The following is a 15032-nucleotide window of genomic DNA, read 5'->3' on the forward strand; positions in this document are numbered from 1 at the left end:
AGTAATACCTACTGTATGCTAAACGACAACCCTTTGCATAAATATAAGGACAAATTAAGATCTCTTTTAAGAAAGTATGTTCAATTGGGGATATTATCAAAAAAGAGAGCAGAAAAACTCTTTCCAGAATACCGAGAAATTCCCTTTTGGTACAGTGTGCCAAAAGTGCACAAGTCTTTAAAAGAGCCTCCGGGTCGCCCTATAATTTCAGGGAAAAACTCTTTGACTGAACCACTTTCACAATACTTAGACTGGCTACTAAAACCTTTACTAAAAGCTGTGCCATCCTTTGTAAAAGATTCAGGAGATTTATTGAAAAAATTGAAAGATTTCCATTGGCAACCACATTTCTCCTTTGCATCTATTGATGTTGAGAGTCTATATACCCGCACCCCCCATGATAAAGGCATAGCAGCAATAAAGGAGATTTTACACAAACAAATCACAGGATTTTATTTCCTTTATTATCGAGTCACTTGATTATGTTTTGACACATAATGCCTTCAAATTTCTGGATAAGTGGTATATACAAAAGGTGGGCACAGCAATGGGCACGCCAGTCTCTTGTGTCATACAAAGAGCGGGCACAGCAATGGGCACGCCAGTCTCTTGTGTCATACAAAGGGTGGGCACAGCAATGGGCACGCCAGTCTCTTGTGTCATACAAAGGGTGGGCACAGCAATGGGCACGCCAGTCTCTTGTGTTTATGCAAATTTATTTCTAGCACGATTTGAAGAGTTTTATATAAAAACAGCCCTAAATCCACACTTAAGACATTTACAAGCATATTTTCGCTTTGTGGATGATATTTTTATTATCTGGGGCGGTTCTCAGGAAGAATTCGCAGATTTTGTAAAATACCTGAACAATGTGAACAGTGACAACATGCGCTTCACATTTTCATTTGGGGGAAACACAATAGATTTTATTGATGTCAAATTTAAAATAAAAAATGGTTCTTTAAAAACAGAAGTGTTTAGAAAAGAAACAGCAACAAATAATTACTTACATTATAAGAGCGCTCACCCATTACACACTAAAAAGAGACTTCCATATAGTCAAATGCTAAGGCTAAGTTCACACGTACCGGAACTCTCGCGGAAATTCCCGCGAGAGTTCTGGAATTCCATTCCGCGGGAAAATCGCATTTTAAATTCCCACGATTTTCCCGCGGAAAAACTAGCATTTTGCAAGCGTATTTAGCTTGCAAAATGCTAGCGTTTTCCAAGCAATCTGTAGCATCGCTTGGAGAACTGATTGACAGGTTGGTCACACTCGTCAAACATAGTGATTGACGAGTGTGACCAACTTTTTACTACTGAGGCTGCCTATGCGGCATCAGTAGTAAAAGATAGAATGTAAAAAAAAATAAAAAATGGTGTTATTCTTACCTTCCGACGTCCCGCGCACGCGTTCCCAGTAATCCTTTGCGAAAATGCCCGCAATGACGTCCGTTCTCGCGGGATCGCGGTTATTCGCGATGACGTCGCGCGAATGACCGCGAGACTTCGCGATCCCGCGAGAACGGACGCCATCGCGGGCATTTTCGCAAATGATTACTGGGAACGGAAGTGTGGAGAGAAGCGGGAAGGCTGCGCGGGACGCTGGAAGGTAAGAATAACAATATTTTTTATTTTAAAATTCTATTTTTTACAGGGATATGGTACCCAAAGCCCGGAGGACAGTCTCCTCTCCTCCGGACCGTGGGTACCATCCGCAATTGTTCTGCTTACTTTCCGCATGGTGTGCACAGCCACATGCGGGAAGTAAGCGGAACAATACATTCCTATGGGTGCGGGATCGCCGCGATTCCGCAAATTAATGAGCATGCTGCGTTTTTTACCGCAAAGCGATTCCGCCGCGGTAAAAACCGCAGCATTAGCACAGCATTGCGGAATCCCATAGGAATGCATGGGATGCTTATTTTTTGCGTTTTCGCGGCAAAATCGCGCAGTTAAAACCGCAGCGGAAACGCGAAAAAAACACCACGTGTGAACTCAGCCTCTAGAGTAAGAAAACTGAATAATGATGAAACCATTTTTAATGAACAAATTTCTGAGCTGAAACAACGTTTTTTGCAAAGGGGATATACTATGACTTTATTAAATGAAGCATATGAAAGGGTAAAAAAATTTTCTCAGATGGATTTATTAGAGGAAAGGACTAAAAAATTAAATAGTGTAGTCAAACCTACAAAAAAATTTAATTTTTGTTTCAAACATAGTGCAATAGATAGAGCAATCCATGCAGCAGTGAGAAAACACTGGTATCTCATTGACACAGAAAAAACCTTACACACAGATGGTAAATTAGTTCCTCAATTTGCATACAAAAGGGCACATAATATAGGGGATTTATTAGTACATCATAGACTTCGTCCCCCTCAAAAAAATTGGCTACGAGATTTATCAATAAAAGGAAATTATAAATGTGGTCACTGCAAATACTGTCATCTTCATCTGACAGGGAATTCTATACATTTCGGCTCTATGGAACATAAGGTACAAAACTACATTTCTTGTCAAACTAAATTCGTGGTTTATGTTATTTTTTGTCCATGTGGTTATTTTTATATTGGAAAAACTATAAGACCACTTACGATACGTTTTGGTGAACACTATAGATCTATTACATCAGTAAAGGGCTCACTGCGATTAATTAAGCATATTCAAGATGTGCAGAAAGCTAACCCAGAAATTTTGAGTTTTGCAGGGATTGAAAAGGTCAATTTTCCACCTCAAGGAGGTGACCATGACAAAGCTTTATTGCAACAAGAAGCAAAATGGATCCTGAAAGCGAACGCACAAGGTCCTTTGGGACTAAATGACCGGATCGGTCTATCAGTATTTTTATAAAAAATGTTATATAAAAAATTGTATGTAAAGTTATTTAGATTATAATCTTCCTATGATATTGTAAAAATATAGATTATCTTGTAAATCGATATGGAAAGATTTATTCTTTACTAGTATCTTGCACTCTGTATATTGTATAACTATATATTTTTTTGTAAATGTTTGTTTCACAACTTGTTATGTATGTTAATTAGTAAGGTCTGTGATCCTATAAAGGGAATGACCTTTAGCTAATCCCCTCACCTGGACCCGTAGAAGCGAGTAATCGCGAAACGACCGTTGTCCGGCACCTCTCTCCCCTAGCATTCCTCCACGTCCTGCATGTCCACACATTTGATGGAAAATATGTGAAATAAAGACGCACAGTTTTTCAGCTACATCGGTGAGTGCTGCATATTTCTTCTTTTTTCGCTTCACATTGAAATATTCATGTTTTTTCATGCAAGCACCTCCGTTTTTTGACTGAATCATATGCCGCAATATTTCAGATAAAGAGCTCCATCTGGTAATGTGGTGATTTGTGTGCCCTAGTATGCCGTTCATCTGTTTGCTCTTTGCTGGGTTTATTATAGTTTTGCTGTGTATAATATATCAAATAGTTATTATGTGTAAAATTAAGAGAATTTATAAAAATATAAAGATAGAAATGAAAAAGGAAGAGGATATTTTAAGAGAGATGTTAAAACGGAAAAATATAACTCTCTGACGTAATTTTTACAATAGGTTTGAGAATTCAGATGACATTCAAAGCAGATGTTGATACAAGGTTTTCAGAATAAAGAATGAATGTGATACGAATGGTGAGAGAATAAGTTTAGGATTATGATATTTCTCAAATCATAATCAGGGGGACTCTAAAATATCAGTATTTCTATAATAAAAAATAATATAGATTGCTTAACATATGCAGGGAAGCAGAGACTCTGGTTAGTGGGTGACTGAGCTATTCTGAGTACTTTGGCTGATACATCTGTTCTCTGTCAGAACTATAGGGCATTTGTCAGAACTGTCAATATGTGGCTATTTGGAGGTTGTAAATGGTTGCAAAGGTCAAAGGCCATAGGCTTAAGTTTTTCAAAGGTAATGCATAAAAACTAATATACGTATTCTATAAGTTACTACTGTTGTTCTAACATGGTAGAAGCTATGAACATAGCGGCAGATCACCAGATGTGGTTATGAGACAGGAAAAATAGACACTAATGCAAGTCTATGGGTCAAAATAGTATAAAAGCCGACCTAAGTCGTTTACAGGGAAATTTCTCATACCTTGAGAATCTCCAACACATACCACATGCCTCAAGACCACATGTAAGAACCAATGAATGCTTGTTTTTTCTCTTCTTTTAATCTAATATTTATATTTTGTGTGCTATGAACTTACTTTTCTTCATTTTTGTAATCTTTTTTTGAATGAACAGTAAACAAGATTTGTTTTATCCACACAATTTAATATTGTTTTCCATTCTATCCTCACTGTGCTCTTACTAAAGAAAAAAGTAAGAAAGAGATTTTTTCTTCACACCCCATCTCTAGCAAGTAGTCCATCGTATAAGTAGTTCACTCCGTGATCCAGAAATCCAAATCGTTGCTGACGGCACCATCGACGTAGCCAGTTGTTCACCTGCAGAATCTTATTCCACCTCCTTGTTCCATGGCCATCCACTGGGAGGATGGAAGAGAAGACCACCTGCGCTCCCAGTTCTTTCACTTTCTTGCCTAAGTCTTCAAAGTCTCTGCAGATGGTTTCCAGGTCGTTTCTTGCAGTGTCATTTGTCCCCACATGTAGTAGCAGGAATGGGTAGTCATCTGTAGGTCTGAAGAGTCCTGATATCCTGTCAGACACATCTTTAATTTTTGCACCTGGAAGACAGCACATTTCTCTTGAAGTTATATCCGGTCTGCAGATAGTGGCTTCTGTTCCTCTCAACAGGGAGTCCCCCATGACCACCAATCTCCGTTTCTTCTTCACAACATTTTTCTTTCTCCATCCAGGAGGACTCTGAAGGCGTACAAGGTTGCTGTTTGTGGGCAAAGTCTTATCCTGATGTATTTCTTCATCGTTCTCCTGCGTGAGAGCCTGGTACTGGTTTCTGAGCAGTATGGGTGCTGACTGCCTCCCAATCCTCCTGCTTCTCTGGGTCACATGTCTCCATTCCTCTGTTTCTTCAGGTGCACTTCAAATTTCTTCTCTTTCTGTAACATGAAGAGATAATTCTGCTCTGTCTAAGAACTCTTCACCTTCCTTAATGATCTTCAATGTAGCTAACCTCTCTTCGAGATTTTGCAACTTTTCCTCCAACAGGGTCACAAGCTTGCATTTGTGGCAGGTGAAGTTTGGCTTTTCCACTGGTAAGTCTGTGAACATGTAGCAAGAAATGCAGCTCACCAAATGGCTCCTGGCCTCTTCCATATTATTGTTAAAGAAATTTCGAATTGATGAAAAATGAGCCAAAATTCACGTGCTGATAGGCGCGCGGTTTACCGATTTCCTCTTTTCAGCTGCAACGGCCAAAATCCAGTGATCGTTGAGCTCGCGGAGACTCTTCACTTATTCCAGAAGGCACTGGGAATATGCAAATGATCTCCTCAGGACTCTTCCCCTGCCAAACTCCTGCTCTCCTTTTTTAGTGGGCAAAACGCTACTCATACAGCACAGGGTGAGGGTAAAACAGTGTGGCAATGCTTTATTGTACCACAAAACAGGCAGATAACACATAGAACAGTCCCAGGAAAATACCCAAGATGGGGCACATTACAGAGTCTCACCCTCCACTGACCCGCTGGGATAAGAGCAGCTGTGACTACATATCTTCCAGGGTCGCTACCTCACCTGTGGCACACACAAAGAGAGGAGGTAACAACAAGCGTAGGAAGATGACAGTCCATACACGGCCAGTTGATCCGAAGATCACAACCTGGCTTCATATTCCAGGGTCGGTTACTCCACCTGTGGCATGCACACAGAGAGGAAGTGACAACAAGTGCAGGAAGATGGCAGTCCATTGAATCCATACAAGGAACAAGGCTAGTTGATCTGAGGATCATAACCTGTCAGGAAACGTATCCATAGTTCAGCAATGGTCAATGAAGCAGATCTGTATTCTTCCAACTGAGGCTGAAAACCCCTAGGTTGTTTCCTATATAGAATCATAGATCCGTGTCCCTCGCAATGAAGCCATGATGTAAATGGCTGCCGTCCTGTCTCTGGTCCTTTTGGGATGTATGGATGTCTTGGCAGAATCTCTCTGGCTTTTTCCCTCTGTCTCTTTACTCTTTATATACAGGTATGTAACCTATTTTTAGACTTAACAAGTGTCCCACATTCAGTATTTGCTTAAAGGGTAAGAATGAAGATGAAATCAAATAGCATTACTTGATTATTTAAACTATTTGCATAGTTTTTCCCTCACTGCTTGGAGATTAGTTAGGCCTCTTTCACACTTCAGTTTTTTACAATCAGTCACAATCCGCCAGGTTTTTAAAAAAACGGATCCTCAATTTTTTTTTGAGGATCCGTTTTTTTCCCCATTGACTTGCATTAATGGCGGATTGTGACGGATTGCTGTCCGTTGCATCCGTTTTTTTTGAGGATCCGCCAAAAGTTGCAGTCCGTCACCATCCTCAAAGGTTTCAAAACGGACCTTGTAACGTTTTTTCCTCTGGCGGATCCTCCAGACACTCATTTAACCCGAAATTCTTTCTGGGTGCTGGATGAAAAAAAAATATCTCTCTCTCGCTCCCGGCCAGCGTTTCCTTTAAATTTCCTCATTTTCAGGATCCGTCTCAAAACGAATCCTGTGCCATCCGTTCACATCAGTTAACAACGGATCCGCTTGTATGACTTTTTGGCGGATTTGAACTGATGCAAAAAACTGAAGTGTGAAAGAGGCCTTACAGATCGCTTGGAAAACGCTAGCATTTGGAAAACTAATTACACTTGCAAATCACTAGTTTTTAAGCGGGAAATAGGTGGGAATTTTCTTGCATATATCCCGCGGAATGGAATTCCGGAATTCCCGCAATTCCACACGTGTACACATAGCCTCAGGGGGTAAATTATGGGTATAGTTTTACATTTGGAATTAATAAAGTTTAGTTTTATCCTTTTGTCAGCAAACATGAGGAGTGACAAGAGACAACCCATTTAAGGAGATTCAGTTTTGGTTAAAACTATTCCAACACTATGAACATAAAAAAGGCTTCTCCCCTATGTGACGTCTCTGATGTTTATTAACAGTTGATTTTCAAGTAAAATATTTCCCACATTAAGAAAATGAAAAAGGCTTCTCCTCTGTGTGACTGCTCTGATGGCGATCAAGAAGTGCTTTCCTGTTAAAATATTTCCCACTTTCTGAGCAGGAAAAAGGTTTCTTCCCTGTGTGAGTTCTATAGTGTTCATTAAGACTTCCTTTCTGGTTAAAACATTTCCCACATTCTGAACAGGAAAAAGGCTTCTCCCCCGTGTGACTGCTCTGATGTCTAACAAGAATTGCTTTCTGGTTAAAACATTTCCCACATTCTGAACAGGAAAAAGGCTTCTCCCCTGTGTGAGTTCTATGGTGATTAACCAATTGTGATTTCCAGTTAAAACATTTTCCACATTCAGAACATGAAAAAGGCTTCTCCCCTGTGTGAGTTCTATGGTGATTAACCAATTGTGATTTCCAGTTAAAACATTTTCCACATTCAGAACATGAAAAAGGCTTCTCCCCTGTGTGAGTTCTCTGGTGAGTAACAAAATGAAATTTCCTGTTAAAACATTTCCCACATTCTGAACATGAATATGGCTTCTCTGCTGTGTGAATTCTCTGATGTGTAACAAGAATCGCTTTCTGGTTAAAACATTTCCCACATTCTGAACATGAAAAAGGCTTCTCTCCTGTGTGGGTTCTTTGGTGACTAATAAGATGTTCTTTCCGGTTAAAATATTTCCCACATTCTGAACAAGAAAAAGGCTTCTCCCCCGTGTGAGTACTATGGTGATTAACCAATTGTGATTTCCAGTTAAAACATTTCCCACATTCTGAACATGAAAAAGGCTTCTCCCCCGTGTGAGTTCTATGGTGATTAACCAAATGTGATTTCCAGTTAAAACATTTCCCACATTCTGAACATGAAAAAGGCTTCTCCCCTGTGTGAGTTCTATGGTGATTAACCAATTGTGATTTCCAGTTAAAACATTTCCCACATTCAGAACATGAAAAAAGCTTCTCCCCTGTGTGAGTTCTCTGGTGTGTAACAAAATGAGATTTCTTGTTAAAATATTTCCCACATTCTGAACATGAAAATGACTTCTTTGCTTTAGGAGCAGTGTGTTTTTTAATGCCTCTTTTGTGACTTTGATTTTCCTTAGTAGTCGGTAATGAATCAGGAGATGGGACCTGTTTCATAGGATCAGATGACAGATCTTTGCTGTGAATGGATGATGGTATATCTGGAGTAATGGCATTCACTTCAGTTGTATCTTGTAGGATCTCAAGATCATCAGATTTAAAAATTGAAGATGTCAGCTGTCCCTCTGATCTCCTGGTACAGTCATCTGCCAAGATAAACAATTTTTTTTTAATAAAATATCCTTGAGTTTTATATTTTTGAATATTTCTACTTAAACTGTCCATAAAAATGGCAAGCTATGTAAAAAACTTTAATTATTTACCAAGACAATGACAGTTCACAGTCTAATAGAAAACCTTGTTGGATGAACCAGTAGTGTGTGGTATTCAACTGTTGGTTCATTCTGCCTCCCAAATATCGAATAAAAAGAAACCAATCAATGTTATGTAGGCAAAAATAATACCAATTCTCATCTCACAAAAACAAGTCCCCAATCAGGTCCATCATTTGTCAATAGAAAAACAGATAAGGCAGGATAGAGTTAATGCTATAGTTATGGTTAATGTTGTGGCTAAAGTTAGAGTTACTGTTAGGCTAAAGTTAGGATTAGGCCAAAGAATTAGGCTTTTCTCAATTGTCTCCCCAATAATTGGGTCACGTCACATCAGTCATGTCAGAGTTTTCTTTTTCCGGAAAAAAAAAAATCAAAACTAATAAAATGGCCCATCAGTATTATAGTGCAGAGGAGGTTTATGCACTTTTATGTTCTGACATTGAAGAAAGTGCAGTGTCAGATGGCGATGTGGATTTCGAGGGCTTTAGTAGCAGCGACAGTGATAGCTCAGAAATGAGCAGTGATTCTGGTCCATTCTCAGACACAAGGACCAGTACAACAAGAAAGACAAATAGCGCTTCTGGAGAAATGTCTCCAACTCAGGGAACAATGCCCAGTACTAGCGCTGTCCCTAGTGCTCGTGAATTGGCGCATACCAATGTCCAAGGGGCTTTGCCTCTTGATGAAGCATTTCCCAGATGGGAGGCTTCGGATTCGGCTACTCCATTCATCCCTAATTTTAATTTCATTCCAAGTGTAAATGTGGAGGTGGAAAAATTTGGACTAATTTTTTTTTCATTTGTTTATGACAGATAGCTTGCTAGAGCATATTATCCTACAAATTTATATATGTCCCAATTCATCAGCCAGAATTCACAATCCTATTATGCTGGGTCATATATGGAAGTGAAGTTGAAATGGACCTATCATAGACTGACACTGGCTACTCAGAAGATTGTGTGACACCCGTTTCCTGTCTCTTTGTCTTGAGAATAAACTTCAGTTGTGTAAAAGCCTTTGCTAAGAAAGAAGTAGACATCTAACTCTGTGTTCGGTGTGACACTCGGCCTATATTGGATCAGGTACAAGCAATCATATAGATCTCGCTTTAAGGGATCACCCTCACACTAATACCTGGGGGTAGGTGGATCCTCCAGGTTATAAGTTCTATAGAAAAGGGCTTTCAATGCCCAAACAAATTTGAACAGCTTTGGGTGGAGGAGAATGTTGTGGTCTAGAGGCAAAATGGTGATCATGGTAATACGGCCGGACTACACCACCGATAAAGCAGCCATAGCCGGTGACTGAGAGGAATCTGTGACTTCTCTGCATTCAGTGGTTACTACTCACCTGGGTAGTCATATGTGGGAATCTCCTCTTTACACCACTCATCACCCCTCACATATGTCTCTGTAGTATTAATATGGGTCAGATCTTCACCCTGAAACAAATATTGTAAAAGTCACAGACAGATGGAGAAGTCCCATCTATGATCAGCTCTAATCCTGCCATCTCCACCGTTCTCATCACACAAGTATAAGACATATAATACTGGTGGATAAAACAAGACTGAGCACAAGACCTTCACAGCCATCTACACATCATAGGGGAGATCTCCTGACACCTTCTCTCCATCTACCTGATGATCCTGAGGAGCATTAGGATCTTCTTGGTTAAAGTCCTGTGGAAGAGGACGGGGACATCTCTCTGGTGTTGTCCTCTTACTGGATAGATCTGGAGGAAACACATACAGGGACTGAATTCATACTTTACACACAGATAATTATAGGCCGTGTGTATTTAGTCCTGTCTATTACCTGGAGATGTGAGAGACTGGGGAACCTCCATTATGATGTTCTTGTACAGATCTCTGTGTCCTTCTAAATACTCCCACTCCTCCATGGAGAAATAGACAGCGACATCCTGACACCTTATAGGAACCTGACACATACAATGATACCGTCATCCCCCGATCCCTTCATAGTGTTACTGTATAATGTCCCAGCATTCCCAGCAGTGTCACCTCTCCAGTCAGCAGCTCAATCATCTTGTAGATGATTTCTAGGATCTTCTGATCATTGATGTCCTCATGGATCAGGGGGTGAGGTGGAGGTCCCGTGATTGGGCTCAGGAGTCCTCCCCATCCCTCAGGCACAGGGTCCTGACAGCGATCACTAGAGGTCTTTCTCACCACTGTGTAATCCTGGTTATGGAGACACATTAATAAATCTCACTACAGACATTTCCAAAGTCCTCACCTCTCCAGTTCTGTCCATCTGTTATTCCCATAGATAAGAATGATGTAATGTGACGTCATCAGAATCTCTCACCTCTCCAGTGAGACGGAAGAGGATCTCTAGGGTGAGGTGTAACATCCTCTCCGCCATCTTGTCTTTGTCCATATCCATCCTTGATGGGTAAAACAGGAAAATTCTCTTTTGTAGAAGATCTTCACTGAGAGGATCCGATATTATAAAGACCTGAATGAAAAGAAGAACCGATGTAAAATCATAAGAATCCTGTGTAATAATACAATTACTGGAGATAATAAGGGAAACATATGAGATTATTTTACAGTGTTTAATTTTCTTCCCTGACATCTACTAATAAAACCTATATATTTAAGCCACAGACAACAAGCAGTTTCCTCCTCGGAGTCGGCAGCTGAACATGTTCCTCATAGACTCATCTTCCATAACGCTAATTCTCGTCTCATTACCGACACTGGAATCGGCATTAGCCATACTGCAGGAGATATTCATTACATGTGACATGAGAAATAACTCCTTCATGATAAGGACGACATCCTCATCTTCTACTACGGCTCTAGAGACAGATTTGGCCAGAGTCGGTCACTGCCTCCATCCCCACCAGCCGTCTATATGAATGTTTCCCGTCTTCCCCGCACTGTAATCTTCTATCACGTTGTGAAGGGTTAAAACTAAAATCAGAGCTGAAGTTTTATTTTCTACATTTTCTGAAGGTTTCGTTTCTCCATTTTTGTTGCTTTAAGATAATTTTTTTGTAATTGGGATGAAAAGTTCAGGCTGTTATGAAACCAAACTGTTCCTCATCAGGTACAAGATAAGGGACCCTGGGGTGTAATACTCTGAAGAGTATGCCATTATACTCCTTTCTATGACGGACATATATGTAGTTTCCGGTTTTCTTGCAATATTATTGGCTTATAAAGTGAAGCATTACCATGATGCTTTTGGTAGTTGAGAACTTTGCATAATTAAGCAAAATATTATAAAAGAAGTGACTAAAATAAAGGGGACTAGTGATCTGTCTTGATCCTCCCGTACAGAGACCCCCCGTCTACGTGTGGTCATTCCCAGTTGCTAGGAACGCCATGTGGATTAATTTGGAAATCACTGGATCAACCGTGAAGGGTTAATTTAACCCTCTCCCCATCTACGTTAGATCTCAGCTCTGATTCACACACAGAAGTTTGAGGCTTTTAGAAAAGATTTTTTGTTTCCACAAACACAACGGACAGAAATGATCTGACCCCAAAGTCTCCATGTACAGTGATTTATGGGGTTTATTTCTGGCCTTAGGCTTTCCTATATTACAAGAGAAACATCAGAAAAAGCCGATATTAAAATGTTTCTGAAGAAAACTGGCTCCAACAATTCTTGTAAGAAGAAAAAAATATGCAAAAAGCAGAAGACACATTTTATTATGTTTCAACAAGTGAAACATTTTTTTTACAAATGAACTCTTTTGGGCCCCATAACATAGATGTACACCACAGGGACAGCACAGGAGTGGCTGCAACAAAAACCCTGGCAGTTTAAAGGGAAGGTGCCATCAAAGCCGGATGTGGCGTTGGCGTGTGTTCCACTTGCCGGATGTGGCATTGGCGTGCGTTCCATTTGCCGGATGTGGCATTGGCGTGCGTTCCGCTTGCAGGATGTGGTGTTGGCATGCGTTCCACTTGCAGGATGTGGCGTTGGCATGCGTTCCACTTGCCGGATGTGGCATTGGCGTGCGTTCCACTTGCCGGATGTGGCGTTGGCGTGCATTCCGCTTGCAGGATGTGGTGTTGGCATGCGTTCCACATGCAGGATGTGGCGTTGGCATGCGTTCCACTTGCCGGATGTGGCATTGGCGTGCGTTCCACTTGCCGGATGTGGCGTTTGCGTGTGTTCCGCTGACAGGATGTGGCGTGCGTTCCGCTTGCAGGATGTGGCGTTGGCGTGCATTCCGCTTCTAGGATGTGGTGTTGGCGTGCGTTCCGCTTGCAGGATGTGGCATTGGCGTGCATTCCACTTGCCGGATGTGGCGATGGCATGCGTTCCACTTGCCGGATGTGGCATTGGCGTGCGTTCCACTTGCCGGATGTGGCGTTTGCGTGTGTTCCGCTGACAGGATGTGGCGTGCGTTCCTCTTGCAGGATGTGGCGTTGGCGTGCGTTCCGCTTCTAGGATGTGGTGTTGGCGTGCGTTCCGCTTGCAGGATGTGGCATTGGCGTGCATTCCACTTGCCAGATTTGGCGATGGCATGCGTTCCACTTGCCGGATGTGGCATTGGCGTGCGTTACACTTGCTGGAAACACTAGGTTGTGGAGCGCACACCTCGGCCTCATTGGACACAATTAGTAGCCCGCCTTCATTTGGGTGTCGGATTTTTTTCTTGCGGCTCATGCGCCTTTATGGCACACTGGCGTGCGTTCCATCCACCAGAAGTACCATGGTATGTTTTTTCATACTCCCCCTTTCTCTGGGTAACACGTGTCTGTAGGACGCTCTATTGATTGGAGACATAATGGCATGCACACCATATGGGGTATGTTCAATGTTAACACCTGTGGGAATTCCTAATGTGCAGTGGTAATTCATCATCTATTTAAAGTTAACCCTTTTTGTCCCCTCCCGTTCCTCACAACTTTAGACAGGGAGTGCAAGGGATCCATTCCTCTCTAGCTCAGCACTATGGCACCTCACCTCCTATCACAAGGATAAGTCCCCTGATGACTCAGCTTGGAAGAAACACATTGGGCTCTTCCATGGGGGAGTGCAGGGCTTGTTTAGCACAGGGGGAGCTGTGGACTGTCAGGGTGGAGTCTTGGGGATAGACTATGGTTCGCCCTTTAGGGTCTTGTAGGGCATTTTCTTCCCCTTGTCCTGCATGGATCATCCTGGACCCAGGATCTACTTTTCCTCCTGCACCTGCTTCATGAATTGCTGAGCTTGTGCTTTTTCTCACTTATTGCTCTGGCATATTCCGGGTGGTAAGTGTAACTCTACTAATCTCATCCAGATTCCAGTCATTACTGTTATATGCAGCCAAAATCTGTCAGTCGTTGTTTGCAGGGTTCTGTGGGATTCTCCCAGATCCACGAGAGATTCTGGGACTTGCTGATTGCAGTTCAGCCATTGCAAGTGGGAATCATTCCTCCTCACGCCCCTCTATTTGTGACTTCACCGATACATTGTTTATATGTATAATAATAATAATCTTTATTTTTATATAGCGCTAACATAATCCGCAGCGCTTTACAGTTTGCCCACATCATCATCACTGTCCCCGATGGGGCTCACAATCTAAATTCCCTATTAGTATGTCTTTAGAATGTGGGAGGAAACCGGAGTACCCGGAGAAAACCCACACAGACACGGGGAGAACATACAAACTCCTTGCAGATGTTGTCCTTAGTGGGATTTGAACCCAGGACCCCAGACTGCAAGGCTGCAGCGCCACCACTGAGCCACCGTGCCGCCCTAAAGGGTATGTTTACTAAAGGGTATGTTTTATCTCCCGTCCACCACACACCAGCTCCGGCTCCGCTCCCGTCCACCACACACCAGCTCCGGCTCTGCTCCCATCCACCACACGCCGGCTCCGGCTCTGCTCCCGTCCACCACACTCCAACTCTGGCTCTGCTCCCATCCACCACACTCCAGCTCCGGCTCTGCTCCCGTCCACCACATGCCAGCTCCGGCTCTGCTCCCGTCCACCACACGCCAGCTCCGGCTCTGCTCCCGTCCACCACACGCCAGCTCCGGCTCTGCTCCCATCCACCACACGCCGGCTCCGGCTCTGCCCCCGTTCACCACACACCAGCTCCGGCTCTGCTCCCGTCCACCACACACCAGCTCTGACCCTACACCCATCCACCACACGCCGACTCTGCTCCCGTCCACCACACTCCAGCTCCGGCTCTGCTCCCGTCCACCACACGCCAGCTCTGGCTCTGCTCCCTCATGCTCACCCTCTGACCCCCCATTCTCAGCCTCTGCTCCCCCCCACGCCCAGCCTCTGCTCCCCCCACATGCCCAGCCTCTGCTCCCCCCACGCCCAACCTCTGCTCCCCCCATGCCCAACCTCTGCTCCCCCCCATGCCCAGCCTCTGCTCCCCCCATGCCCAACCTCTGCTCCCCCCATGCCCAACCTCTGCTCCCCCCACGCCCAGCCTCTGCTCCCCCCACGCCCAGCCTCTGCTCCTCCCCCCACGCCCAGCCTCTGCTCCCCCCACATGCCCAGCCTCTGCTCCCCC

At 43.0% G+C, this 15032-nt stretch overlaps 1 protein-coding gene across 1 annotated transcript; it reads right to left on the reverse strand.

The window, feature by feature from the left end:
- Positions 1–7071: 7071 nt before the first annotated feature.
- On the reverse strand, positions 7072–13179 carry LOC141075620 (uncharacterized). Its single transcript, XM_073562725.1, has 2 exons — positions 13077–13179; positions 7072–8398 (listed from the first exon to the last, which is right to left on the reverse strand). Exons 1-2 carry the CDS (start codon positions 13177–13179, stop codon positions 7125–7127), a joined length of 1377 nt encoding a protein of 458 aa, XP_073418826.1. The 3' UTR covers positions 7072–7124.
- Positions 13180–15032: the final 1853 nt, after the last annotated feature.

The sequence above is a fragment of the Dendrobates tinctorius genome, unplaced genomic scaffold, assembly GCF_039654945.1.
Source record: "Dendrobates tinctorius isolate UK_male_01 unplaced genomic scaffold, ASM3965494v1 ptg000366l, whole genome shotgun sequence".
Lineage (NCBI taxonomy): Eukaryota > Metazoa > Chordata > Amphibia > Anura > Dendrobatidae > Dendrobates > Dendrobates tinctorius.